Source organism: Lampetra planeri, chromosome 28 (assembly GCF_965212315.1).
Source record: "Lampetra planeri chromosome 28, kcLamPlan1.2.h2, whole genome shotgun sequence".
Taxonomy (NCBI): Eukaryota; Metazoa; Chordata; class Hyperoartia; order Petromyzontiformes; family Petromyzontidae; genus Lampetra; species Lampetra planeri.
In genome coordinates this window covers 2,344,832-2,371,261 of record NC_136134.1, presented here as the reverse complement: position 1 = coordinate 2,371,261, position 26,430 = coordinate 2,344,832, and the positions used below count along the sequence as shown (strand labels likewise).

Genomic DNA, 26,430 nt, shown 5'->3' with positions numbered 1-26,430 from the left:
CCGAATGTCAGTAGGGCCCGTCAAAAATGAAATCCGGCGACCCGATGGCAGTTCAATGCATCGTTGATCGATAAGAATTTTAATAGGCATTTTAGCCAAAAAATCAGTGCCCAAAAGACACGGAACTGCCAAAGAAGACGAAACGAAAACGGGTCCCGACAATTTGATATCTCCAATGCAAATGGACGCCCTAACCTGACCGATAATGCCCAACGATCCCCCATTAGCGGCGTAAAATGGCACATCCACTGGAAGCAGCGGACGACATTGGACTGGAAGAATATTATAAATGAGGTCCGATATAATAGTTGCCGATGCCCCCGTGTCCACTAACACCCTAATCTCAACCCCATCAATAGATCCCGTAACAACGGACGAACCCGCCGAAGCAGCCACAATTCTATGCCCCAATTCCGCCCATTCAATGTCTCCCTGGTCCCGGCCGAACCCCCCTCGCCGAACCGAATCCCCGAATCTTAACCGGCCCTCCTCCGCCGCAACGCGGCGTCCCATGTGTGCCGAATAAACAGGCCGAGCGTGTGAGGTGCCGCGACTTGCCGGGGATTGTAGAGATGGCTTGGGCTCTCGGTCGTCGTCCAGCCGAGCTCCCATGGCGCGCTGCCGCGGAGCGCGGCACCCGGACGCCACGTGGCCCCGGAGGCCGCAGTTATAGCACGTGACGAGGGTCGGAGTAGATCTTGGTTGCTCCGACTTTCGGCCCGATCGCAGAGGCGACCGGGCCCCCGGCCTCCAGTCCCCTGGTCGTCCCGTGGCGAACGCCTCCTCTCGTGGGCTGACGACTTGGGGTTCGGCGACCACCAAACCCGGGGCTGCGACGACAGCAGCGTTGCAACCAACGCCTTGCTTCCGTTGTAGGGCCTCGTGCGCTTGAATACTCGTGGCGACTCTCAAAGAAGAAATATCAATCTCGTCAGCTGTGTTGATAGGGACCCCCAGGTCCTGCGCCAACTTGAGCAGCTGCTCCAAAACCATCGCGTCTTGGCCCTCCTCGTCCATCCGAGGGAACGCAGCATCAGCAAGAGCCAGCAACGCCGTGCGATAGGCCAGCGCGGTCTCCGTGGCCGCTTTCCGTCTTGCGTAGAACTGATGGCGGCACGTAGAGGGAGGTCCGTAGACCCTGGCCAACAAGCCCAGCGCATCCTTCAGCGTGGAGCGGTCCGACTTCCGTGCAGCCCTGAAGGCCGCGAGCGCATCGTCGTCCAGCATGGCGGGCAATGCCCGCAGCGCCGTAGCATCGGACCACGCTGACATCTCTTGATGCGCCAAAAACCTTCGCTGAAATTGGCCCCAGTCTCCGCCTTCCGCCTTGAAGGCTGACAACGTGGGCAGGCGCTGCTGAAAAATGAAGTCATCCGCCTCGTGGTTCCTCTCCGCCTGTCCGTCGGTGTCTAAGATGGCGGCTCCAGCAGCAGACGTAAGATGGCGGACCCCCTCTCGCGCTGATGACGTCGATGCGCGCGCTTGGGAACCCACCACCACGTGGCGCTCGCCGTTCCCGCCAAAAGTAGGCCCAGGCGCAATGGCGGGAATCCCCCATTCGTTTTGGCGGGAATCTGCGGGGCGACCTTGTAAAATGTCCCCCACCGTCCCCGCTCCTCCCGACGAGCTGATCTCCGCCAAGATGGACGCGGCGGCGAGCAGCAGCTCCGCCAGTCGGGAGTGCGCCTCACGAAGCCCGGCGTCGGTCCCCGGTCGCTCGGCCGGCGCCGTCGACGGACCCTGTAGCGTGGGCAAGTCCTCTTCCTCACCCCCCGCCACCAGCGGCCCCGAGTCGTCCAGGTCTTCCTCGCGGTCAATCCCGTGGGTCCTACGGGTCTTCCTTGTCTCCATACTTGGAAGCCCGTTTCACTTCTGACGCCAGATGAAGTATTGGAAAATAACGGCAGGAAACTCCTTGACGGGAACACACTTCTTTTATTAAATCTTGACTTGTAACAATACAACGCGTGGCCTCTCTTCTTCACAATGCGGTCATCATACAACGGTACAACTCGTGACCTCTTCTTCTTCACCCTACGCTTCTCTTGACTCTCTGGATTCTGTGCTGCTGGCTCTCTGTGCCTCGTGTAGACTCCGCGCCTCGGCTACACTCTTCTCTCGCCTCGTGTAGACTCTGCGCCTCTGCTACACTCTCCACTCGCCTCGTGTAGACTTTGCATCTCTCTCTCTGGCTACACCGTATGCATACTCGGCTCGTGTAGACCTTCCTCTCTCTCTGGCTACACCGTATGCATACTCGGCTCGTGTAGACCGTTCTCTCTCTCTCTGGCTACACACTATACATTACTCAGCTCGTGTAGACCGTTCTCTCTCGCTGGCTACACACTATACATTACTCAGCTCGTGTAGACCGTTCTCTCTCGCTGGCTACACACTATACCTTACTCTCCTCTACTCTCCATTACTCTCCTCTACTCTCCCTTACTCTCCTCTCCGGGCTCTATCTCTACACCTTCGTCTTCATTCTTAGATGGTTCCACTTCTGCCCCCTGCTCCTCTGTGCATCACCTTATATACCTCTTCTTCCCGGGAGACGGAGCGGATGCGGACCTCAACGTCGGCACCGCTCCTCAGTTACCCAATCCCCACGCGCTATCCCTACGATCCGGTTCCGCTCAGCGCGTGTTTCCACTCCCCGACCAATCACACCGCGCTGCTACCCGATCACTCCCTCTGGGCGCGTCACCGGCACACAGCCAATCAGCAGCACTACCCCCACCCGCGCACTGACGCCTGCTCCTCCCCGTCAGCGCGTGTCACCACACACACACCCGTACATACGCGCTGGCACACGACATATACACCCAGCGCGTATCACCACTACACACGTATGGGTTTGTGGTAAGTGATCAAATTTGCCGTTTGCGAATGTGGCAATCCTCGTCGGTGTCTGACACGCGGCCGCATGCCTATCGCCATGTTCAGGCGGACGGCAACTGCCCAATGTGGCACGCGTGCCAACAGCGAGGTCTGCAGCATGGCCTACTTTCAACACGAAACTTCACAACACTTGACACACATTCCGAGTGAACACGCGAGACCGCTAATGCACACTCTCACTCGTGGAGGAGAGACACAAGCAATGTGTTAAGTATACACACGTACTTAAAGTTTACATGTTCAACATAGTTTAACCGACCTTGGCTAGGCAGTGGAACGAGCAGAGCACTCAACCCGCAAATCAAAAGGTTACAAGTTCAAATTCTGGTCAGAAGGTCAACTCGTCCCCATCGTCCCTCGATAAACACATAAACAATGAGTTGATGTCTTTATGAGTCGTACCACCACTCCGTGGGAAGTGGAGCTTGTCCGTCCGATGAGAAAACCTGCTCCCCCCCCCCCCCCCATGAGAACGAGGAATTCCCACCACTGTTTGAGTGACGCCAACAGGAATGAGCCTCGCCTCGAAGAGAGAGCAGGCGAGTCTTGTCGGGCGCCACGGTGGCTCGGAGATGTTGACTACCTCGCCTGGTATACAGGAGGTCGTGGGTTCTATTCCGACACCGACGCCTGTCAATTCGGAGTCTGCGTGTCTCTCTCCCCGTGGTCAGGTGGATTTTTCTCCCGGTCCTCCGGTTTTTCCATTCACATTCAGAATCATGCGTTTTGAGTATTTGGCTGCTATACATTTCCACGTGTAATTAAGCCACTGCACTGAGCTTTCATTTGTGGCCAGGTCAGTGGGCCTTACCTGATAAAATAAAAAAAAAGTGTATTATTTATCTCCACAATCCTGGTTCAGCATTTGCTTTTGCTTACAGGGTCCAGGGAGGGCACAATGGATCGTCCGGTCAACAAACATCTAATCCATAGCAGATGCGTTGCGGGCTCTTTAGCAGAACCAACACGCGCTCGTGAATCGAATGCCCTTTAATTAGCTGAACGACTGAGGTGTGCTTTGTGCAGCCATCTGCTTTAATTAGCCACACGGTCATTACAATGAATGTTTAATGAGGTTGTTTTGTTCACGTGCACAGGCCTGTCGGTGACTGGTGTCAGCATATTTTGATAGCGAGGGTAAGTGCATTCACATGCACTGTTCACGTTACATTCCCTCACTGCCCTGTTGGTGGTGAGATGTGAACCACCTCGCCAGGTATGTAGGAGGTCGTGGGTTCGATCCCAACCCTGACGCCTATATATTTGGAGTGTGCATGTTCTCCCCGTGGTCGTGGATTTTTCTCCAGGTCCTCCGGTTTCCCCCTTCGCATTTAGAATCAACGTGCGTTTTAGAGTATTTGGCTGCTAAACATTTCCACGTGATCAGCCACTTTCGTGAGTTATCATGTGGCCAGGTCGCTTCTGAAAAAAAGCTATATATAGCTCAGCTGGCCTTTCCTGGTAAAATAGTTAATAGTTTTATCGTTTATTCTCCCACCAGATGCTGATGAAGATGCCACGGTGCAGTACTGTATGAGAGAGGCAGCATAGAATATTGATGCAACTACTAGAGAAATTAATACGATTCTTAAGACACAATTCTGGTCTTCCCCATCAGACGACTGGTCTTTTTGGACAAATTTGACAGCAACTTTTTTGTTCAAGCAACAAATTCAACGTGCAGCAGCAGCAGCATCTACGTGAAATCGCTTCTCAAGACGCTTTACAAACGACAGTTATGCAAGGGATGCCAAGAGGCAAACGCCCACGAGGAAATTAATAAAAATCATCCCCCCCAATATTCAAATATGCTCAAAATGTCCCCCCCAATATATTGCTATAAAATAGATTTCTGTTTATATGATTGTGGTTATGGTTGTACTTTATTAATCCCTAATCTCTGCCATTACATACAATGAAACAAGAAAAGGTAAAAAAATAAAAAAAAATAGAGCAATGTAATACAATACACTATTAGACATTATTGTAAAAAATAAATAAAAAGTCCATCCCATGTGTTAGTGAATTTTATTATATTTTAGGCAGGAAATTCGTTTTCAAATTTACATATTTTTCTGGGGGGGGACCCCAGACCCCCTGTAAGATTTGGTCCCCCCCAATGTTGACTCCATGGCTACGGCCTTGATGTCACCTATATAATTATTTAAGGCAGTGCTATTGAAGAATGTTGGGTTTTGTTGTGCATCACATGTTAACATGTGGCACTCGATTGGGGAGGAGGCAGGGTAGGCAACGTGGGGCGAGAGAAGCAAGCAGCACAGTGCCACGGTCCAGGATGACGCGATGACCGTCAGGGACAACCCTTCAACTCGTCCAAAGGAACCCTTTCGGGCTCGTTTCAGATTTCTACCTATCATCAGCAGACCTTTTAAACACACGCCATTGCCAGATGTTATTGGTGCGCTTTGTCACTGTGCCACCAACACCACACTCCCACCCTTGAGGTTGTATATTGTTTACTTGCGTTCATATATTGCTCGTTTTCCCTTTCAGACATGTAAATTCCCTTGCCAACACTATAATAAATGTTTGGAAGAAAAAAAAGTCCCACAAACTAAAGATGATGCAGGGGGCGTGCCCGTTCAAAAGTTTGTATTTATATTTAGTAACTTCCTTAGCTTTCATAGTAAAAGTTTTTTTTGGATTAGATCGATTTTGCCAATATTATGAAACAGGAGGATTTCTCCACAAATCTGGCTGTCGCCTAATGAAGCTAGTTGTAATTACTGGCGAAACGTCGTACTGTTTGTAAATGATTGGCTGTCAACGGTGTGCTGTACTAGTAACGAATGACACGTTGTTTTCGTGACAAACCTTACTAGTTGGCTGTGTCGGGTGGTGGCGGGTTTAACGACATTTATATTTAGGCGATCTAACCCAAAAAAAAACCTACGTAATGGATAAATGTGTCGTTAACCCACCACCTCCCGACACAGCCAATTAGTAAGGTTTGTCACGTAAATGAAACGTGCTAATTATTTAGTACTTCAGAGCCCACTGGTGATGTTGGAGAGTAAATCCACAACATTTACAATTTGAGTACCGTTACATTTTGCCAGCATTGTGAAAAGATGTCCCACTGGACATCTGCGAAAAAGATCTTCACAGCTCATTGGATTCCGACAGTCTAAATAAAGATTCTTATTTTTTAAAAATAACACATTTGGTGATGCAAACTTAAGTAAACAACCGGCTTTTATTGACAGTTCGACGACAAATCTCAGCACGGACCTCAAGACATGCTGCATTTATAAAATGGGGGCCCCCCATAAAACTTCATAAATGCAATTGACAGTGATGGCGTGTGGCTTCCAAACACCATCCAAAGACTTGCAGCTAATGGGGGCAAGCAGGTGGTCGTCCAGGGCCACCAGCAGTCCAGAAGGGGGTGTGCACAGACACAAACACAGATGACAAAGTCAGACAAAAATGCAGATGATAAAGAACCTCACATTTAAACGCAGTTTTGCACCAATACTTTGGATACGTTATGAACACGTATACATGGTGCATATAATATTGGAAGACCAACAGCATTTAAATGTCTTCTTGGTTCTTTCGGTAAAGTCACGTAGAAGGGAAATAATAAAATAATAAAAGTAAAACATTATAAAATACAATTCTCACGACGTTTCGACCACAACGCAAGCAGCCTTCTACGTGACTTTACCGAATGAACCAAGATGAATCCCTGCAGTCACGAAAGCTTTAAATCGAGCATTTAAATGGTTTGTTAACTGCAAAACTAACACAAGTTGTAAAATACGTGTGTTTATAAAGCATCCTGCAGCTGATTTTTGCAACAGGAAACACATTTTACGGCATCTTTTTGCCAGTATCAAAGTATGAAAAATAAGAATAGATTTTACCCTTCCTGGCAATAAAACAGGAAGTGTTAAGATGTTCTAACAGCAAATAGAAACCTTTTGGCAGGAATCAAGTCTGCATTAACCACACGTACTTGTGGTGAGATTCAAACAAACATGCGCTGGTGATAATGTGCATTCACCACAGTGTGGTTAATGCAGACTTGAAAAAGGAATCAATTTGCTGTTTGAACATCTTAAAACCTCCTGTTTTATTGTCAGAAAGGGTAAAACCTATTCTTATTTTTCATAGATTACTACTTGTCATGAAAAAAACGGTCAAGTCAAAAGGATAAATATACGCTATGTTTAAAATAATGACCGCTCACTTCAAATAGCACAGTAGTTCAGCAGGGATACAAATGGGGGGGAACACCAACTTTAAAAAAATTAGAAATGCTGTGGCGACACTCGTGCATAAGGACAAATAACTAAAAAAGTCATCAATACCACTGCCATAAAATGTAAACACGTCAATTATGTGCGATTAATGGCAATTGCCCAGGATGTTACCTATTATACCTTTTTCCAACAGTGTTATTTAATAAAATGTATTAAGAAGTTTTTGCTGGGCCCAAACAAGCAGACAGTTTCCACTTCAGACATTATTAAAATCGGCAAAATATATTTTGACTGCCAGGCTACAGCAGCGGCACAGTCTGCCCAGTCTTCCTCAGGGGTTATTCGGGCCCACGCCAATCACAGGGACTCACAAGTATCATGTGAGCAGACATCCCTCCTGTCATCCGACTGCTGTAGATGTCAATCAAATGAAACTCAGCTGGCCCCATGTTACATTATAATCACTTACTTAGGCTGTGTGTGTATCCCAGAGGGTTGCATTAACACTTTAAGATTAAGTTCGAAACATGTTAACAAGTGGCCTTTAAATACACTGCCACAGCGCCCTCTATTGGAGCCACTCGGATGAAACTGCTTGACATAACGCACACGTTAACATTGTAAATGTTGTGGATTTGCTCTCTAACACACCGGTGTGCTGTATTAGTAACAAATTGACATGTTCTGTTTACGTGACAAATCTTACTAAGTGGCAGTGCCAGGTGGTGGCGGGTTTTAACGGCACATTTATGTTAATGAGATCTAACCCAAAAAAAAACTATATTATGGATAACGCACATTACAGCTGGTGGGGCATTTGCCTGCATACTGGGAGCCCAACACTCCCCAGAATCATTTGCATGCCATGTCTGTACTACATCCAGCTGTAAAGATAGATATGCAGCTGTCAACAGAAATACAGCCCCAACACGAACCTACAGCCTTGACACCAATCCAGCCTCCACACTAACCCACATACAGCAAGTATAATAGAGTCAGTCCCATTCATCTGGCTATGTCAGGGTAATGCAGGTGCCGGGTGGAGTCCAGCACATACACTACTGACAGCACTCCATGCTCCCAGGTCAAGCAGCAGTTCTCTATATAACTACAGGTAGTCCCCGACTTACGATGGAGATGCGTTACGACGACCCCATCGTAAGTCGAAAATATCGTGAGTTGAAGATGGCCTAGCCTACCCAGGAGTCTTAAAGAATGGTGATAATTTAGCAAAACATAGCAATTTACAGTACCGTACTGTATAAACTATATGCGTACTGTATAAACTATATGCGTACAGTACATCCCGGCAGCGTCCCAACGTACAGTATCGTACCTCGTACGCTGCTGCGTTTGCCTGCCGCACGAAATGTAAAATATTTTACAATTTTGTCATATCGCTATCGCCATCGTAAGATCGAAATATCGTAAGTCGGACCATCGTAAGTCGGGGACTACCTGTATATACATTTTCATTACTGCAGGGCTGTGTATATGTATCTGTTGAACTTCTTTCGGATGAATACTGCGTTGGTATTCAAGTTAATCCTGCTGTACCCAATTTTTCTGCGGGATAAGTTGCTCGTCGAGGACATAATTAACGGAGCAGAGTTAACGTACCTGAGTTGTGGCGCTGAGTGAGGAATGTTAGCGGCTGGTCGACAGCAGGGCAATGAGACCGGCCGAGGAACCCATGGACAGGATGTAGTTTCTGATTGCAGGCATCACAGTCAAGGTCACAGTTGTAGAGTGGCCACAGGCAAAATGTTAATTTACATGAAGCAATACCCTACGTAAGGAGGTTTTGACAAATAAGAGCGGCTAAGATCAAAATACCCCGAATGCGCCCATTCTCAACAGATCTCAGAAGCCAATACTAATAATACTACAATAAATAATTTAAACTTGTAAGAGAGAGAGAGGACCATTGGAGGCATGAGGAACCATAGACAAGTGGGAGTGCAGTCACGCGGAGAACCGGCACCAACAATTGCCCAGGCTCTGCGGTAGTCGACATGTACGCAAGTTGAACATCTTTCACACTGTACGCAGCCAACCAATGAATGGGTTTTTACATGTGGGAAAAATTCTGAGCACTCTGGGAAAACCCAATGTGTGCGAGGGGGAAACACTATATCCCATACAGGTGGTATCCACTCATTTTTTTGTTGAACCGCCTTCTCCTGGCAAGCCAGGGTATCGCACCTAAATGCCTAAAGAAAGGCGTTTCCCATTTGTGCAGTCCACCAATCCCCGCCTACAGTGCTGCATGAGGCGTGCATAGCCGCCGCCACCACCACCCAGAAGCTACGCAGGGGTGACCACCATGCACAACAAGTTGTCATAGTCAATAATGGGGCTCCATGGAAGGTAGTTGAGAGGGCAGTGTAGCAAAATCCATACCAGAATCTAAATCTTTGTCCTGGAGAAATCCAATTAACTATGAAGCTCATTTTCACAATGTCCATAGTTGTACTCTACTTATATGATCCCACATATGAACCTTATGGCGGGACCTCAGGATCCCATAAGCTCCCGGCTCTCGCATAAACATTATATTAAGTAAACAAAAACTTTGCTTTTTCACCAATGGGTTTGAAGGATGGTGGCAAGTGTTGTCTTGTTAAACTATGCCTTTAAACCTGAAAACTACTTACCTGCAGTACCTCTATTTAAATAGACTATAGAAAAAATAATTTACACCCCTCTGTCAATCATCGTGTTTCTCAATGTGGATTTGTGAACGCACTTTGTAAACAGTACATAAAATAGTACGCGTTTTCAATGCGTTGTTCATATTGTAACAAATGTTTATACCAATGTTACTCTACAGATTAGTGGGTTGCCGCTCCTCTTATCCGCATTGATACGAGCGGTATGTGGGGACTATGGCTTAACCGCAACAAAAACCTATCTGCACAGGCGGATACGGACAAGAGAAGTGTTAATTATCAAACAGGAGGAATTAACGGTGCAACGCATCTCATCTGTTAAATATCTGCAGGTAATAGGATTGTCATCGATTGATCCTGGCTGCACACATTAGTAGGTCACAAAAAATAATGAAGATAAGAGAGCAGTTTCACCGCATTATGCATACCGTGATGACAAATAAAGGACTTAAGTCGTGTCGGCAGTTTGAGCAGCTTTGGATAAGACTTATGATCCTGCCCATACCCGAGCATGGAGTGCATTCCATTGTTCAGCTCTCCTGCGCATTCGTCCTCGCTGCTGCGCTTGGACACGACAACAGAATGATCCGTGCCAGGTGGGTCGCGGCATTTATGTGCGCGGTGGGACGGAGTCGCCAAAAATTAATTCATTACGATTTTGACTTCCGTTTATTCGGGACCCTGGGGTCCCGCCATAAGGTTTCATGTGCTGCCTGCCGTAGACACTGACCAGCGTGAAGTATGGTCAAATAAGGCCCCTGTCCTGCACGGCGTGGGGAGGCCCTCATCTAGCCGTGGATTGTACATTCCCAGCGTGAGAATCTATTTTAACTTCTTAAACCGATGAGTCATTTAAGCTTTGCGTATAATTCCAACGACCAAAGACTCCATCGTACGAGTTCGCGGCTAAACCCAGGCGGAGCGCCGGTGAAACCGAGCAGGAGGGAGAACCGGTGGGGTCAGAGGGCAGGGCAAGGATACACTGTGGGGTTGAAGTTCTTGAGCAGGAAGAACGAGGCGACAATGATGAGCACAAGGAAGAGGGTGTTGTTGTAGAAGATGGAGAAGGTGGTTGCCTCATAGTCCGCCACCTCGTTCTTCTTCCACAGGATCCTGCGGGGACCGGGGTTCAATCGCGAGAAAACAAGAGACCCCCCCCCATTGAGAAATTATTCACCTGCACATTTTCATTCACAAACCTGACTGGCAACCACAATTGAGAAATGATTCACAATCTCATTTTCATTCACAAACCTTACTGGTGCCCCCCATTGAGAAATGATTCACAATCTCATTTGCATTCACAAACCTTACTGGCAACCACCATTGAGAAATGATTCACAATCTCATTTTAATTCACAAACCTTACTGGCACCACCATTGAGAAATTATTCACAATCTCATTTGCATTCACAAACCTTATTGGCAACCACCATTGAGAAATGATTCACAATCTCATTTTCATTCACAAACCTTACTGGTGCCGCCCATTGAGAAATGATTCACAATCTCATTTGCATTCACAAACCTTACTGGCAACCACCATTGAGAAATGATTCACAATCTCATTTTAATTCACAAACCTTACTGGCACCACCATTGAGAAATTATTCACAATCTCATTTGCATTCACAAACCTTATTGGCAACCACCATTGAGAAATGATTCACAATCACGTTTCATTCACAAATTATTACTGGCACTGCCGAGGTCCCAGGTGCGAATCCCAGACAGCAGCCTGTGATTAGACCGGGTTGACTGGTCTAATGAGTTGATGGGTCTCAGCTTAGTCAGAAATGATTTGTGGGTTGATGTTGACGTTGTTTGTACTGTCTCACTTTTATTGGCTAACTCATTCGTTCCGATTCATTTGTTCCAAACCGTGCAAACATTTTCATAAATTGTCAATAACCGATTCTTACACAACTGAATACAAGCATCGTGAGAGTGAGAATCGCTCAATACGAGTGGCGCATTAACACACCTCTCATCTTTCTCCTTCTTGGACATCTTCTTGTTGTCAGCCTCGGGAAGCTTGCGGAGAACCTCACGTGCCACCGCATCCTCTCGCTTCTGCACCACCCTGAGCAGAATGCGCACCACCCCACGCGATTCAGACAACTCCCAGGCGATGCAGCACAATTCCATGAAACCAATCAAGATTCTTGAGATGGGGATATCGTTTGCGCGAGTAGAATGGACAACGGTGGTTAGTACTCTCTCTAGAAAAGTTAGCACCACCGTTTTATCCTTGTTATAATCATAATAAAGTACAATCTACATATTTAGCACTCTTCTTCAGGCATTTAAATGCACTTCAAGGAAGTCAACAGTGGCTGTCATAAGACAAGACTCATCGTGCAGTGGTTAGCACAATGCACTATGAAATCCAGGCAACTGAGTTTGATTCCTGGCTCCGGTGAACGCCATTGGCGAGTGATAATACCTCTGGTTAGCACGCTGGGCTATGTACGGTGCAAAAGAAATTCAACCGAACCAGTCCAGCATTCCACTTCACCGACCCGCACTGACCAGCCTGAAGATTGGCCAAACAACCCCACGATTGATACAAGGCGGTGGTAGGCTTTCAACCAACAGTGCAGATATACTTGGCGTGGGCCGGTCATTGCACAGTGCGAGACACTCACTTGTGCTTCAGAATGAACTTCATGTTCTTGTAGGCCATGGCCACCAGCCACGTGCTCGCGATGGTCATCACGCCGAACAGCACGGCCGACTGGAACAGATCCATCTGCCAGATCCGCCAGTACAGCCCTGCAGGGGAAGGGCAACGCACACGCATGGAAACGGCATAGGCAGCACATCTTTGCAAGAAGCATGCGTGCGTGATGTGGTAAATGGAAGATCCTAAAATAGTTTTTTTTTGGGTTAGATCGTGTAAATATAAAGCTATGGTTAAACCCGCCAACACCTGTAACAGCCAATTAGTAAGGTTTTCACTTAAACAGAACATGCCAATTCGTTACTCGTACAGCACACCGGTGTGTTGGAGAGCAAATACACAACAAATCCCACCCACCATTGTCTAGAATGCCCTTGCTCAAGCCATCCATGCCCAAAAATTTATTATTTTTGTTCGCATCAAATTCATTGGGGAAAAAAAAACAAATTAATATTGTCTCCTGCAGTCATTGTTAATTCTGCCGAGACCAATAACTCACGAGACTTAGGAACCCGGTTTAATGACAGGCTGTCAAAACCCAGATACAAATTCACTATCTCAGTCATCGCTGATCAGTGCTCTGATGCCAGAGCCACTGTTAAGAGGATGTTGTCATTGGGACTAATGTTCTTGTTACCCATAGATTGTTGTTGGTTGTGCAACCTATACATCCCAATGAGACCACATTAACTGCAACACAAGTCATAAATAACCCAAAAAAAATTATGTTGTATTTATGTTGAACTTCTTTCGCACCGTACATAGTCAATAGACAACAATAAGACCAAGGCCTCACATACACCATGTCAGTCACAGGGATTCGACCAAACTGAAATTTTCACCATCGAAAAAATATATATATATGTGCAACTTACCACGTTCTTATTCTTGGTTCTTTCGGTAAAGTCAAAATTGTCAGTGAGAATTTTATCTTATTATGTTTAATTGTTATTATTTTATTATTTCCCTTCTACGTGACTTTACCGAAAGAACCAAGAATATGAATCCATGCAGTCACGAAAGCTTTAAATCGAAATTTTACCACGTTCTGCCTGCTAATCGTAACCAAACGGACGCGACTTTCAAAGTAAATCATCTGCGTCGCTAACTTGATTGTCCACGTGGCTGGCCGGGGAGGGGGGGGGTAGCATGTCCGTGTCAGCAGAGCCAAGTTATCTTTCGCTTCAGGTTCAACAGCCACGACCACGAAAGCTCATTAGCATAGCGTCATCAACATGAACACGGCGTCGTCAACGTTTACCGACACGATGCTCTTGCCGAGATGTTAACTACCTCGCCTGGTCTACAGGAGGTCGTGGGTTCAATCCCGTCCCTGACACCTGCTGCTGTATATTTGGAGTTTGCGTGTCTCTCTCTTTCATTATCACGGTGGCTATGAGATGTTAACTACCTCGCCTGGTGTACAGGAGGTCGTGGGTTTGATCCCATCCCTGACGCCTGCTGTTGTATATTTGGAGTTTGTGGTGTCTCTCTCTCCGTGATCGCGTTGATTTTTCTCCGGGTCCTCCGGTTTTTTTCCCTCCACATTTAGAATCAACATCACGCGTTCAGAGCATTTGGCTGCTGCTGCTGCTATAACTTTCCACGTGATGATAAGCCACTTTGTTGAGCTATCGTTTGTGGCCAGGTCGCTGCTGAAAGAGCTACGTAGCTCAGTGGCTTTTATCTGGCAAATTATAAAAAAAAATAAAGTTTAGTTTATTTCACACGGGTGAAGATTCAAATTAATAATTCCCACCGACGCCAAACTCTCAGCGCCAACTTTCCCACACGTGGCAATGAGAAACAGACCAAGGATAGACACCGAAAATCAACAAAAACCAATGTGCCTATAGAGGAACGCGTTCGATCACCGCCATATGGATCGGTACCACAGGGCCCACAGACTGGACGTGGCAAAAGGGTTATTAATTAAAAAAATCATTTTACCGTCGCCAAACCGTCTATAAAAATTGACACAGACTTTCCTTTGAAGAGCTATTTCTTTCAAGAGTTGAGTATTCATTTCAACCAAAACCGACTAAAGTTAACAGTAGCTAAAGTGAAGATTTCATTTTTTTGACCCCCCATTTAAAAGTCGCAATTACAATTCCGCACGCGCTTAGGCGGTGCCAAAAGCGAGGCGCGCTCCAATTGGGTGAGGAGCGCCACCTCGACCGACAGCCAGCCAATGAGAGACAGCGACATGTCGCGTTTGCCCTATCCGTATTAGTAAATACAACACCCGCCTGATGAGTTTATATATATTTTACATTTCTTAAAATCTCAATTCGCGACAGGAGCTTTCAACGCTTCTGCCAAAAGCACGCGCTGGCTCATTTTATTTTTTTGCGTGTTACTTTCCTCGCGAGTGAAGACACCCCACCGGGGAAAAATGAAAAAGTAAACCCCCACACACACACAAATCTCTTCTCTCTCACTCACAGATGGGAATGGCCGACACGATGAAGGCGTTGCCGTAGAATAGCGCCGCCGACTTGGTGGACACGGAGCGGCTGAAGTCCTGGAGCAGCAGCTCCTCCTCGGAGGCGGCTCCGCGGCCGCTCTGCTTTGGCGCCATGGTCGACGAGGGGAGGAGGGTTTGGACGACTTCTGCTGCTGCTGCGGCTGGAGGAAGGAGGGAGAGGAAGGGGGCGAGAGAGAGAGAAGTCGGCAAAAGGGGAGGAGAGGTCCGTCCCCCAACCCGCGTCAAGCGAAGTGTCGCGTCAACGTTTCGCCGTGGGGGGGGGGGCGGTGAGACGTCGTCGGGACGCGCGTTCTTGTTGTGAAGTGTTGTGAAGCGGCGCGGCCATCTTGGGTAAGGGGGTTGGGTGAGTTCGGCACGCGCAGGATTTCGCGACTAACATCTGGGGGGGCGGGGGGGTTTGATCGCGTAAATGTAACGCGATCAAAGACACCCCCCCAAGAGCCCCCCAAACCACCCCCCGCCCAAACCACTCCCCCGACCCCCCTAAACCCCCCCCCCAACACCCCCCCCAACACCCCCCCCAACCCCCCCCCAACCCCCCCCCAACCCCCCCCCAACCCCCCCCCCAACCCCTCCCCCTAAACCCTCCCGCCCAGGACCTCGCCCCCCCCTTTATTGTCGAGAAAGGGGCGTGGTGCTATTGTGACGTCACGGCTCGCTCGGCCTTCGTTGGACGGACGCGCCGCGTGCCCCGAGCAAGATGGCCGCCAAGTGCTTCGGTGTCGATGAGGTGGTGGTGATGAGTGACGGCGGCGACTTAAATTAATAAATAAACAATGGAGCTTTACTGTGTGCTGTGCAATTATTACTGTAACAACGATGCACTGTACAACGATGTACTGTATAATGGTGTATTGTGCAATATTGTAGGTACGACGGCGTACTGTAAGTGGTGTACAGTATTAATAACATGTAAATGAAATAATTTACGTCCAGCATTCTGGGAAATACGAAATTGTGTTGGTTTTTAAGGGTCAGCCAGGCAGCTCATCCGTTTACTGTATTTTGGAAAATTTCCAATGGGAGTGACACTTAAGAAAAAAACATTTACTCTTTGGTTTTTTCGTTAAAGTCACGTAGAAAATCAAATAATTATCATTATTAATAAATAGATTAATTCCTGCAGTCACGAAAGCCTCGAATCTAAAAAAAACATTTAAGTTCATAATCGTCGGCTAATAGTGACACGCTCCGATTCGTCGGAGTCACGCATCCCAAAAGAATCGATTCGTACGAGTTCGATCCAATCTCCACAGTACAGAGCTTCGATCCCGCGAGGCGCTCGCGATTCTTCCGCGGATCGATTCCTCAGCGCGGAAACCCTTTGCGCCTACGGGATGTGGAATCGATTCCCTTAACATTCTCACGAATCGATTGCCTGGCACGGGGAAGGCAACGTAAGGGCTGGGCGATGGCGGCCGGCGGCGTGGACACGAAGCAGGGCGACTTCGAGGAAGACGCCTCACAGCTGCAGTTCCCCAAGGGTGAACCGCCTGGGAGGGGGGTGGCAGCAGGAGGGGTTGACACGGGAGCTCAAGCCCAGAGAGAGCGGCATGAGGGGTCTTGGATCTCCAGATCAGCCTTGTTACGTACCGCGTGTGTGTCTTGTAACTTCTTTCGCACCGTACGTAGCCAGCCGCGCCAATCGGAGGTGCGGGGGGAGGATAACTACACTAAGCATAACGAGAAGTTCTAACTAAATTACTTTTCATTGAGTCCCACAGTCTCCGACTCCGAGTATCCACTCTGTCTGGCCTCGACATTCATGTGCTATGAATAAGGACCTTTGTCCGAAACGTTGCCTGTTATATGTTTTTGTTAGTTTAAGACCATTGGTTGTTGACGCATGTGTCGAGTCGTTGAGTTCATCGTCCCACGAGGCTCAAGAGATGATGCCAGTAACACATCAGCGGTGTTAGCCGATATAAAACAAATGTACAGTGGTTGCAATGCTTCATACATGTTATACAAATGGTAATTTACTCCGTCTGGTTCAATTTGATGTGGTTTTGAGAGCAACCCGTTGTGATATTTTATGTTCAGATGGAGGTGTCTTGTTGTCTAACCGGGCTGTACATATCTAGGTCATTGTGTACTGTAGATGTCTTAAAGTGTGTGTTTACACATGTGTAATGTATGTTCGCACTGCACGTAGCTAACCGTGCTAATTAGGGGTGCGGGGAAGGATATCACACTACACGCAGAAAGCTGTTCTAAAGAAATTAGTTTAAAATCTAGATGATTTAAAAGTGCATAACTCCAGTGGCTTCCTTATATCGGGAGGAAGAGCGTTCCAGACGGCCGCAGAGTCGCAGCTGTGTGGGGGGAGGAGCTACGGGGCAGTTGTTGGGAACCACCGCTATGGGGACGTCCATAAATGACGTCACGCGATTTTTGACCCCCCCCCCCTCGTCACAAAAAGTCAGACCCCCCCCTCAAATATGACGTGACAAAGCTCTGCCCCCCCCCCCCCCCCCCAAAATAAAACATGCTTCAAATCGCTTTAAACTATTGTCATTGTAGTGCGTATTTAATGTGCCGTTGCACTCTGATGTTGTAGGAGAAAACATTTATTAAAAGTCTATTTAATTAAGAACCCCCCCCCTCGTCACACATCGTCACAAATGTCTGACCCCCCCCAGGTGCGTGACGTCATTTATGGACGGCCCCTAACCATCAGTGGCGAGTGATTATGTTAACTGGTCCTGGGCCTTCCTGAGGTTGACTCGGCCTTAAATGAGCACCTCGTGCAAGACACACCCCTCCCTCGTGCGTCGTGCCCGCCTTTATAGGTGCTCGCTAAAAGCACTTGCCCCAACAGTTTATATAGGCAGCACCAGGGATATCGCTACATTATAATGATTAACTGTCATATATGCCTGTGGCCAAAATTGACCAAATCCCCTGGACTGCACCCGATCTCGGACGCTAATCAGTACTGAGCCTGGGTGTATGTTGAACTTCTTTCGCGACGTACGTAGCCAACCGTGCTAATCGGAGGCACGGATCGTGCTCGGACGAGTGACCACCGTGCATAACGTGTTTATCAGTCTGCGGGAATACGTGGTGGGCAGAGCAGCAAAACGACTTCTATGCAGAGTCTGAGAGCGACGCTTTTTCATCGATGGTCTCTGAGGTTGCCGCCTGTAATCCCGCGAGGGGGGGTGGGTTCTGTGAATTCCGCGCAGAGTTTGAGAACGCGGAGACGCTGCTCATCTCCGAGGTGCACATGCTGCTGGAGCACCGCAAGCAGCAGAACGAGAGCGCCGAGGACGAGCAGGAGCTGTCCGAGCTCTTCATGAAGACGCTCAACTACACGGGCCGCTTCAGCCGCTTCAAGAACCGCGAGACCATCGCCAGCGTGCGCAGGTAGACTGCCTCGCCCCGGGTCGCCTCATGGGAACAACCAGGGAGCCACCGTCACTCAAGACGCGTTTGTTTTTTAGGGGAATGAGAGTAATGTTGTGCAGAGTGCGTGATCAGTAGGTCGTAGGGGTCGATATAATAAGAGGCTAGTCTATGCAAAGACCGTATACGTTGTTCCACTGGTTTAAATGAATGACAAGTCATATTAAAGGTTACGTAGATAATTATGATTTATATTTATGGTGTGATCCAACGCTTCACTTTATCTGCCCTGACACTGCTAATATTCTCTACCATTAAAATAGCCTGGCATGAGACATGTTGTAATGTTTCAAAATCTGTGGGAGCCATTGAATCTTAATGGGATTTCCCATTGCATTAAAATTGGTTTGTGGTGAGGGTCAGGTCTGTTGGACAGGCTGTTCTATAATTTTTCTAATGATTTGTATACGGATTCTGACACCACCAGTGCTCAATGTATGGATTGTGACACACCCAGTGAGCACATCACTTTGGCCTGCCTGATGGCTAATTGTTGTTGCTGTGGCTCCCGGACCCAGTTTGCTGCTGCAGAAGAAGCTGCACAAGTTTGAGCTGGCGAGTCTGGCCAACCTGTGTCCTGAGACAGCTGAGGAGGCCAAGGCTCTCATCCCCAGGTAGTTTCCCGCATTATCTGCTAAGAACGGGGCTCGAGGTGTCTGGGTGGCTCTTGAGGTCAGAGTGCTGAGCTGGCACCAACCACTTAGAGCCTGGGTTCGAGTTCAGGCTGTTGCCTGCGATTACGCCAGATTCCTGAGTTTAGTGAGTTGATCGTCTCGGTCTGGTCACCAATGTATATTTTTATTGCATTTAGTTGTCCACTTCATTGGACTAAATTTCATCTCTGAGAATGAAACGTGTCACTTTTACTGTGATGAGATGAACATTATTCTCGGTGGCAAGGCAAATGGAAAAGTGATGCCCACACATATCATCTACAGTGTACTGTGTAGAGGGCATCATGAAGGAATCTCGGAAGTAGCTCTGTGGTAGCGAATTCTTTGGGCTGTTCTCTAACATGTGTGCGAGATATCCAAATGGATATTTTACATGACTGATAGCACAATCGGGGGATACAATTGGGGAAAGTAATATGTATATAAATAAACCCCCTGTTTCATGCTTTCCTATCTCACCCCTACTTTAGTGGAGTTTCACATAACGCATGTGCACCTGTGCAGGACATTCTCATCTGACTTCAAATCCTGTGTTTTTACTTTCCCCGTCTCTTGCTACCCATGCCGTGCATGAACGCTGGCCATTCGCAGCCTGGAGGGTCGATTCGAGGACGATGAACTACAGCAGATACTGGACGACATTCAGACGAAACGGAGCTTCCAGTACTGAGGTGGATGGCAGAATTGCAAAGTCACCTGACGTCTCACTCCGTACACCACTGCCTGATAATGTACAAAAAAAACGCATCTTCGCTGAACACGTTCAACTGAGTGTATACTTGTTTAACATGTGGCTTTGTTAAAAGCTGGTGGGGGGTTGGGATAAGCAAAACAAAATTAAATTGTCGAGATGCAGCAGCGAGAGATTTAATCTAGAGATGCTGCTTTAGAGGAGATGGGGGTACATAGCATGGGAACATTTGTGAAGGCAAATTAGCCAGATACATTTGCCTGCCTCAAACGAAAATGCAGCCCTTTCATTACAGGAAGGAAAGTACTTATCACCTGGCTAATACTTTGTATATATGGGTGCTAAATGTTGCATATTAAAAATTATCGAAGGGTCCAGCATTGGGCTTTTATTTTAAAGATGTTTTCAGCCAATTCATGTTTATTGATACAAGTGGGAGGAAACCCACGAGTGCGAGGGCACAACACTCTTCCCCAATACAGATGGCAACACATGGCGGTGAGTCTAGTTGTACCGATTTATGGCGAGCCAGGGTACGGCACTTCCTCGACGCCCATGGGAAGAGAGTCTCGCCACATCTGTGCAATCCACCGACCCTCGCACCCACAGTGCTGCATTACAGGCATGCGCTACCACCGCCCAACTCGGTCAATCATCCTGATGAAGTCTATAAAGTATGAACCACTGTTGAGAAAATTGCTTTTCCTATGGAAACGTTGAATTTCCACAGAAGCCTAGGGTCACTAATTGGTGATGATCGCACCACTGATACTAGCACCATTGGGTTTATCGTTCAATCACTATCAATCCAGCAGTGAAATGTGTGCACTGCAGTGAGTTGCCGGATCGCTTGTGGGTAGAAGTGATAACCTTGCCACCGAGTACAGAAGAAACTACCCTCAACTACAGTGGTCCTTTGTCGGGGTCGAACCCACAACATCCTGTATACCAGGTGAGGCAGATAACATCTCGCCACCACGGCACCTAATTTTTCATCATTCATTAAAACCAGGCTGCATAGAATGATATTCCCCAATTGAAAAACCACAGGTGATAGGGAGCGGTTGAACATTCTGCGATGTGTAGCAGTGGTGGTTGACGCAGATCAATACCGTAATCAAATACATTCTACATCCGTCACCGTCGCCTTTTATCCATTACAAATATTGGTCGATTATTAAGAAATGTATTTGTATTTCTTTGTGATAAAATAAAGTTCATTGGTCATGCCTCGGGCAACTCTAAAGACCGTTGCCAGAATGGCTGCGCAGAATGCAGTCCAGGTTTTTCTTCGTGTGTTACATCACAGTATTTACTATTCAGTACAAAGCAGTTTTATGGGAATGTCACCATTTTTGTCAAGTTATGAAGATTTTCTGAACGACTGAAAAGTGTAAATTATTCTATTTCTTACATTTGAATAAAAAAAAAATTTGTTCGCAACATTTGTTCGTGTTGTTCTTAGTGCGTATCCACCCGACGGCAAGTCACAACATTTTATGGATTGCAAAGCATTTTATTTAAACCTTCAAATCGCAAATGTGAACTAAGCCCAGTTGTGGCGGTGTGAGGCCCACGTCAACATCAGGACAAGTGTCAGGACATCGTCACCTTAATGAGGTTTAAATCACCGTCACTGACACGCGTCTTGTATATAAGGGGGGCAATCGGCATCAACACACGTTGGGTCGTACGTAGGCATGTAATGAATGATTCGTCCATTACAATGGAATCCTACCTTCAAGGTACATCCATTGAGTCGTATATATGTAACAGCAGTATTTACTATTCATGCAAATCAAATGCAAGTGTTATTTTTAGGCTAATGGAACGAACGAACATTTTTTAAGCAGCATGAGGCTACAATTCGGGCAGAACAAACGAGACAGTACAACTGGGATCGCACATAATCGATTCTTAAATGGAAACCTTGCGCAAATTGCGATGCTTCATATAATACTATTAAACAAATTATTTGATTTTTATTTTACCAGGTAAGGCCCACTGAGCTATGTAGATAATAATGTAAACCCATGTTGATTCTAAATGTGGAGGGAAAGGACCCGGAGAAAAATCCATGCGGCCGCGAGGAGAACACGCCAACTCCAAATCTACACGCGTCAGGATCTGGATCGAACCCACGACCTCACCGTGGCGATGATATTGGAATGAGGTCAAAGGCACCGCTGCGCTGCATGGTGGGCAGTTGTTACGGGCCCGATTGTGAGCGTCTACTTTGGCTATAACGATATTCCCCAGGTGCAGTGGAATACACGTCTTGTACAATATTCATGACGGGGGGTGTAGGCACTGGTGGGGGGAGCGTCAGGCGAATGTTTGGTGTGTGGGCACATCGGGGGGCGTGGGGGTCGACCGACGTTGGATCGGGCACCCAGCGGTCGTCAACCAGGGAGAAGACCTGAAGCCCTTAATCTAGACGGCAATGGACAATAGCTACACCGGACCAGATGGAAGGAAACTGGTCAGGCATTGGAGGGGGGCATCAACAGTATATGGCATGATGACCTCTTGACCTTTAAACGTGTTCATGTCGAGTAGGTTTGGGTCGGGTTATGTGCGTACGAACAGTCGTGTTCTATAATGCAGATGTTGCGTTCCTAAAAAACACCGCGTTTTGGAAAAATCGCGTCACAATAAATAATGTAGGTAAAGTCCGCGAAAACACGTGGGATGCGTAATGCAGGCTGAGCAAAGACCGAGGCGTGTGGGTTGCATCTAGAAGCATCCAGCAGCATCCCGCTGCCTCGTGCGACGCTACGCCGAGGCAGCCGCACAACCGCTTGTTCCTACTCGCGCTGCGACGTCGTTCCGTTCGCTCGATCGCATTATACCCGATTCGCATCCGCGTTATAAAAAATGTGTTCCCTGATAACATTCATCGCGTTATATCCAATTCGCGTCATGAAAACAACACGCGGCGTTATAGGAGAACAGACTGCATGAATAAGTCGGGAGCATGCAGTTGTTAACGAACCGGACCTCTCGAGAATTGCGATGGGGGACGACGCCGTAACGCGCAGACCTCCCCCCCCCCAGCCTGGCAGAGGCCGCCACGGCACCCCTATCCTCAAGCGGTCGGCTAACCCCTTTGTGGATTGCGAACATCGATGCGCGCGCGTGTGAGCCCTTGGGCGTTGAGGCTGTGTGAGTGAAAGAGGGACAGTCAGGAGGAGTCTCGCATGGCCGTGCGGCTGCGGATGATGCCCAAGAGGGAGAAGAGTCCGGCCACGGTCGCCACCAGCCCCACGGCGCCCATGGCGTGCGACACCTGCCACGAGCGTTCAGCGTTAAGCAGGTGGACGGATGATCCCACAAACTCACCGATTCGCTCGCTTACGGACACCTCCACATCACTCATCTTGTTGCTCCGAGTGTGGTCACTGTTCCTGTGAATTTCACTTATTGATTTCTCCACCCATGCTGACGACTTGGTCTAGCAGACTTGTTGTTTTTTGTCTCATCCGTACTGTTGCTCAAACACCGCACTGCAGGTTAAAACAACACACCCACCCACGAACCCACTCGCCACACTGCAGGCCACAAGACTTACGTCGCAATGCTCTGCTCCCAAGTTTCTATCGTCTTGCGCAACCCAAGAAACAACCCTTATTCATTACAACTTCAGTCGTGCCAATTGCTGCGAGCTGTTTTGTAATTTTCGGTCTCCGCTTGCCAATCATGAACACGATGAAGCCGGAGCAAGAGGGGCCCCCTCCAGGCAAGCCGCTTCACAAACACCGACACTGACCTCGTCTTATCAAAGCCTCGTGCCGAGAACGACGTCTCAAGGTTTCAATGCCCTCCGGGAAGAGCCCGCTGCTCAAGCCACTCGCTCGCAGAGCCGCAGCGCTTCACCGTCGCTAATGAGTTCGCGTTCCCCGCGAGGCGAATCTTTGTGGAGACGTACGGGAAGTCACTGGGAGGCCGATTTTGGCGAGACGGTCTTTGTTTTGTTGTTTTCACGTTTCTCCCCATTTGGTTTGATTTACCTCCACAGGCTCCTGCGGATTTTTTGCAATCCCCCGCCGTCGCACGTGACGTACGTTACGGAATGTAAGCTGAACTTTCTTTCGCACCATACGTAGCCAATTGTGCTTACTTGAGGTGCCAACCGTGCTAATGGTTGGTTGTTTGGGTGGGTGGCTGGTTGGTTAGATGGATGGCTGGGTGGGTGGCTGACTGCTTGGTTGGCTAGGTGGCTAGCTGATTGGTTGGGTAGGTGGCTAGCTGGGTGATTGGTTGAGTAGCTGGTTGGCTGGTTGAGTGGCTGTCTGGCTGGTTGGGTAGGTGGCTGGTTTAGTGGCTGGCTAGCTGGGTGGTTGGGTAGGTGCCTGGCCGGCCAGCCAGCCAGCCGGCCCCACCCCACCCTGGTGCCCACGTCGCCCCTCACTCACCCCCCCCCCCCCCCGAGCGGCCTCACCTGGTCCGACACGGCCTCCCCGTAGCGCAGCAGCGTCACGAAGTGCTCGCAGTTGCTGCCCAGGAGGTCGTAGGAGACGTCGCGGTCGACGAGGCGCCGCGCCCGCCGCACGATCTCGGCCGCGGGCAGCGGCGCGTGCCGGTCGTCGTACTTGTTGTTGACGCGGAACGCGTCGGGCCCCACCGCGTCGGCGAGGCACTGCAGCCGCACGACGGCGCGCCGGGACAGCACTGACTTGGCGCTCGCCGAGCAGGCCGGCGCGCCCGAGTCTTGCGGCACGGAATTCGCCGTCGAGGTACGGTGAGGCCCAAACAATAAAAGTTAATGATTTTTTTGGCGGATTTACGTGGCACTTTAATGCACGTTTTGGAGGCGCCTTACGTCACACCTCGTCTCAACACAGCCTGCTCTCCTGTAACGCCGCGTGTTTTCATAACGCGAATTGGATATAACGCGATTAATGTATTAGGGGACACGTTTTTGTTATAACGCAGATGCGAATTGGATATAACGCGATTGAGTGAACGGAACTACGTCCCAGCGCGAGTAGGAATGTATGGCTGCTCCGGCGTAGCGTCGCACGAGGCAGTGGGATGCTGCTGGATGCTTCTAGATGCTACCCACGCGTCTCCGTCTTTGTTCAGCCTGCGTACGCACCGTAACGCTGTGTTCTTGAGGAACGCAACTACCGCGTTACACGAGAACAGACTGGAACTACAGTGCTCAGCATTGAAGACAGCTGCCCCTGTGTGGCACAACATCACAATCAAAATATACTGGAGGAATCCGATGAGCAATGAAGCTCTTTTTCATGTCCAAAATGACGAAGCACCGGCCTGCAAGTGTCGGTAAGTGGCGAATGTTGCTTTTGATTATTTTTCAAATTTGACAAATTCGGACCATGACGCCGACCTGCACGGCCTACTCTTCATTTTGTTTCTTTCTGATAACGTCACTGGGATCTTGAACGTCCACTGTGACGCTGGCGACGCACGTTCACACGGTCAGTACACCCGCAGTGTGAATCCACACGCATGGTTTACGTAACATGTTCCAGCATGCCCACGTGTGCCGCTGTACGGGAGGTGATGTGCGAGGCTTTGTGACATCAATGGCATCATCAGCCGCATCACGCTGGGCATGGCACGTTGGGGGTTTCCTGCTTTTGTGCGTTTCGAGTATTCGGCTGTTATAAATGTCCACGTGATAAACCACTTCGTTGAGCTATCATTTGTGGCCAGGTCGCTTCTAAAAAAGAGCTATCCAGCTCAGTGGGCCTTACCGAGCAAAATAAAAAATAGTTTTTTGTTTCAGCACAATTTAATTTTGCTGTTAAATCTCGATCGAAGACTATCATTTAGAAATGCTTTTGTGTGTTTAGTGTATTTCTAATTCCCAAGGTAACTCATGCAAATGACATTATCCCTGGCCTATCTGGGTTCTCATCCTGTCGAACAAAAATAAATGAGCCGTAGCGAGTACACGGACCAAGAGAGAGACAAGCGCGCGGCGTGTCGGCGACGTGTGTCGCTCACCGTGCGGTACGATGTTGACGACCAGGTCCTCGCCCAGGTAGAGGGCCCAGTGCTGGTACGCGGCGCGGAAGATCTCGATGAGGTCGCCCGGCTGGGGCGGGTCCCCGGAGGGCACGACCGGCTCCAGCGCGAACATCGACGATCGATCCCTCGCTCGATCGCTGAGGAAGGGGGCGGTCGGAGGGGGGCGGCGGGGTGGTGAGGAGGAGGGGGTTATCGTGTGGTGGGCGGCAGGGAGCGGCAACAACAGCGAGCGGGAGAGGGCCAGGTTGGCGGTGGTGGTAACCTTCTCTCCTTGCCGAAAAGATGCAGTGAATCTTCCTCTCGAAAGTCTTCCCTCCGCCATAGAAGGAACACTGCCATCGAAGGGCTACGGCAGTGGTTCTTCATTTGCAAGGCCAGCGGGCCACTGGCGGCCCTGACGCGGGGTGATTCATGATCATGGTTGGCTACGTACGGTGCGAAAGAAGTCCAACATTCGTGCAGGTTCTGCAACTGTCTCTGGAGCTGTAAAACACTTACTGTTCTTATTCTTCTTCTTCTCTCGTATGGCTGATGTCGATGCAGAGACGACGACTACAATTTCACATCCAGGGTGTTCAAGCCCAGACCACGGCGTCAGGAGCAGCGCGGAGTGTTTCGCTGTGATGATGTCTCCTTCGTGTTTGTGAATCGGGGCATTGCGTCATTAAGCGTTGTTGCGGTCTC

At 48.7% G+C, this 26,430-nt stretch overlaps 3 protein-coding genes across 3 annotated transcripts; 1 reads left to right on the top strand and 2 right to left on the bottom strand.

Moving 5' to 3' along the window:
* Positions 1-6,099: 6,099 nt before the first annotated feature.
* SSR3 (signal sequence receptor subunit 3) lies at positions 6,100-15,300 on the bottom strand. The gene is made up of 6 exons (XM_078607667.1): positions 14,931-15,300; positions 12,451-12,577; positions 11,787-11,885; positions 10,784-10,915; positions 8,751-8,841; positions 6,100-6,258 (listed from the first exon to the last, which is right to left on the bottom strand). Exons 1-5 carry the CDS (start codon positions 15,064-15,066, stop codon positions 8,778-8,780), a joined length of 558 nt encoding a protein of 185 aa, XP_078463793.1. The 5' UTR covers positions 15,067-15,300; the 3' UTR covers positions 6,100-6,258; positions 8,751-8,777.
* A 788-nt stretch (positions 15,301-16,088) lies between these two features.
* On the top strand, positions 16,089-21,189 carry POLR2D (RNA polymerase II subunit D). Its single transcript, XM_078607666.1, has 4 exons — positions 16,089-16,457; positions 18,162-18,342; positions 18,900-18,995; positions 19,647-21,189. Exons 1-4 carry the CDS (start codon positions 16,385-16,387, stop codon positions 19,723-19,725), a joined length of 429 nt encoding a protein of 142 aa, XP_078463792.1. The 5' UTR covers positions 16,089-16,384; the 3' UTR covers positions 19,726-21,189.
* Positions 21,190-22,906: 1,717 nt separating this feature from the next.
* On the bottom strand, positions 22,907-25,858 carry LOC144728272 (phospholipase A and acyltransferase 1-like). The gene is made up of 3 exons (XM_078607581.1): positions 25,723-25,858; positions 24,188-24,456; positions 22,907-23,035 (listed from the first exon to the last, which is right to left on the bottom strand). Exons 1-3 carry the CDS (start codon positions 25,856-25,858, stop codon positions 22,931-22,933), a joined length of 510 nt encoding a protein of 169 aa, XP_078463707.1. The 3' UTR covers positions 22,907-22,930.
* Between the last annotated feature and the right edge of the window lie 572 nt (positions 25,859-26,430).

What these genes read in the sequence shown, in the direction of transcription:
- SSR3 (XM_078607667.1), bottom strand. Translation starts at nt 15,066, where the DNA reads ATGGCGCCAAAGCAGAGCGGCCGCGGAGCCGCCTCCGAGGAGGAGCTG. An exon ending in AAGAAGGAGAAAGATGAGAG is followed by an intron (nt 10,916 to 11,786) that starts GTGTGTTAATGC and finishes CGGTCCCCGCAG; the next exon opens with GATCCTGTGGAAGAAGAACG. An exon ending in AAGAACTTCAACCCCACAGT is followed by an intron (nt 8,842 to 10,783) that starts GTATCCTTGCCC and finishes GCCTGCAATCAG; the next exon opens with AAACTACATCCTGTCCATGG.
- LOC144728272 (XM_078607581.1), bottom strand. Translation starts at nt 25,858, where the DNA reads ATGTTCGCGCTGGAGCCGGTCGTGCCCTCCGGGGACCCGCCCCAGCCG. An exon ending in CGTCAACATCGTACCGCACG is followed by an intron (nt 24,457 to 25,722) that starts GTGAGCGACACA and finishes CCGTGCCGCAAG; the next exon opens with ACTCGGGCGCGCCGGCCTGC. An exon ending in GGGAGGCCGTGTCGGACCAG is followed by an intron (nt 23,036 to 24,187) that starts GTGAGGCCGCTC and finishes CGCTCGTGGCAG; the next exon opens with GTGTCGCACGCCATGGGCGC.
- POLR2D (XM_078607666.1), top strand. Translation starts at nt 16,385, where the DNA reads ATGGCGGCCGGCGGCGTGGACACGAAGCAGGGCGACTTCGAGGAAGAC. An exon ending in ACAGCTGCAGTTCCCCAAGG is followed by an intron (nt 16,458 to 18,161) that starts GTGAACCGCCTG and finishes AATTCCGCGCAG; the next exon opens with AGTTTGAGAACGCGGAGACG. An exon ending in ACCATCGCCAGCGTGCGCAG is followed by an intron (nt 18,343 to 18,899) that starts GTAGACTGCCTC and finishes TCCCGGACCCAG; the next exon opens with TTTGCTGCTGCAGAAGAAGC.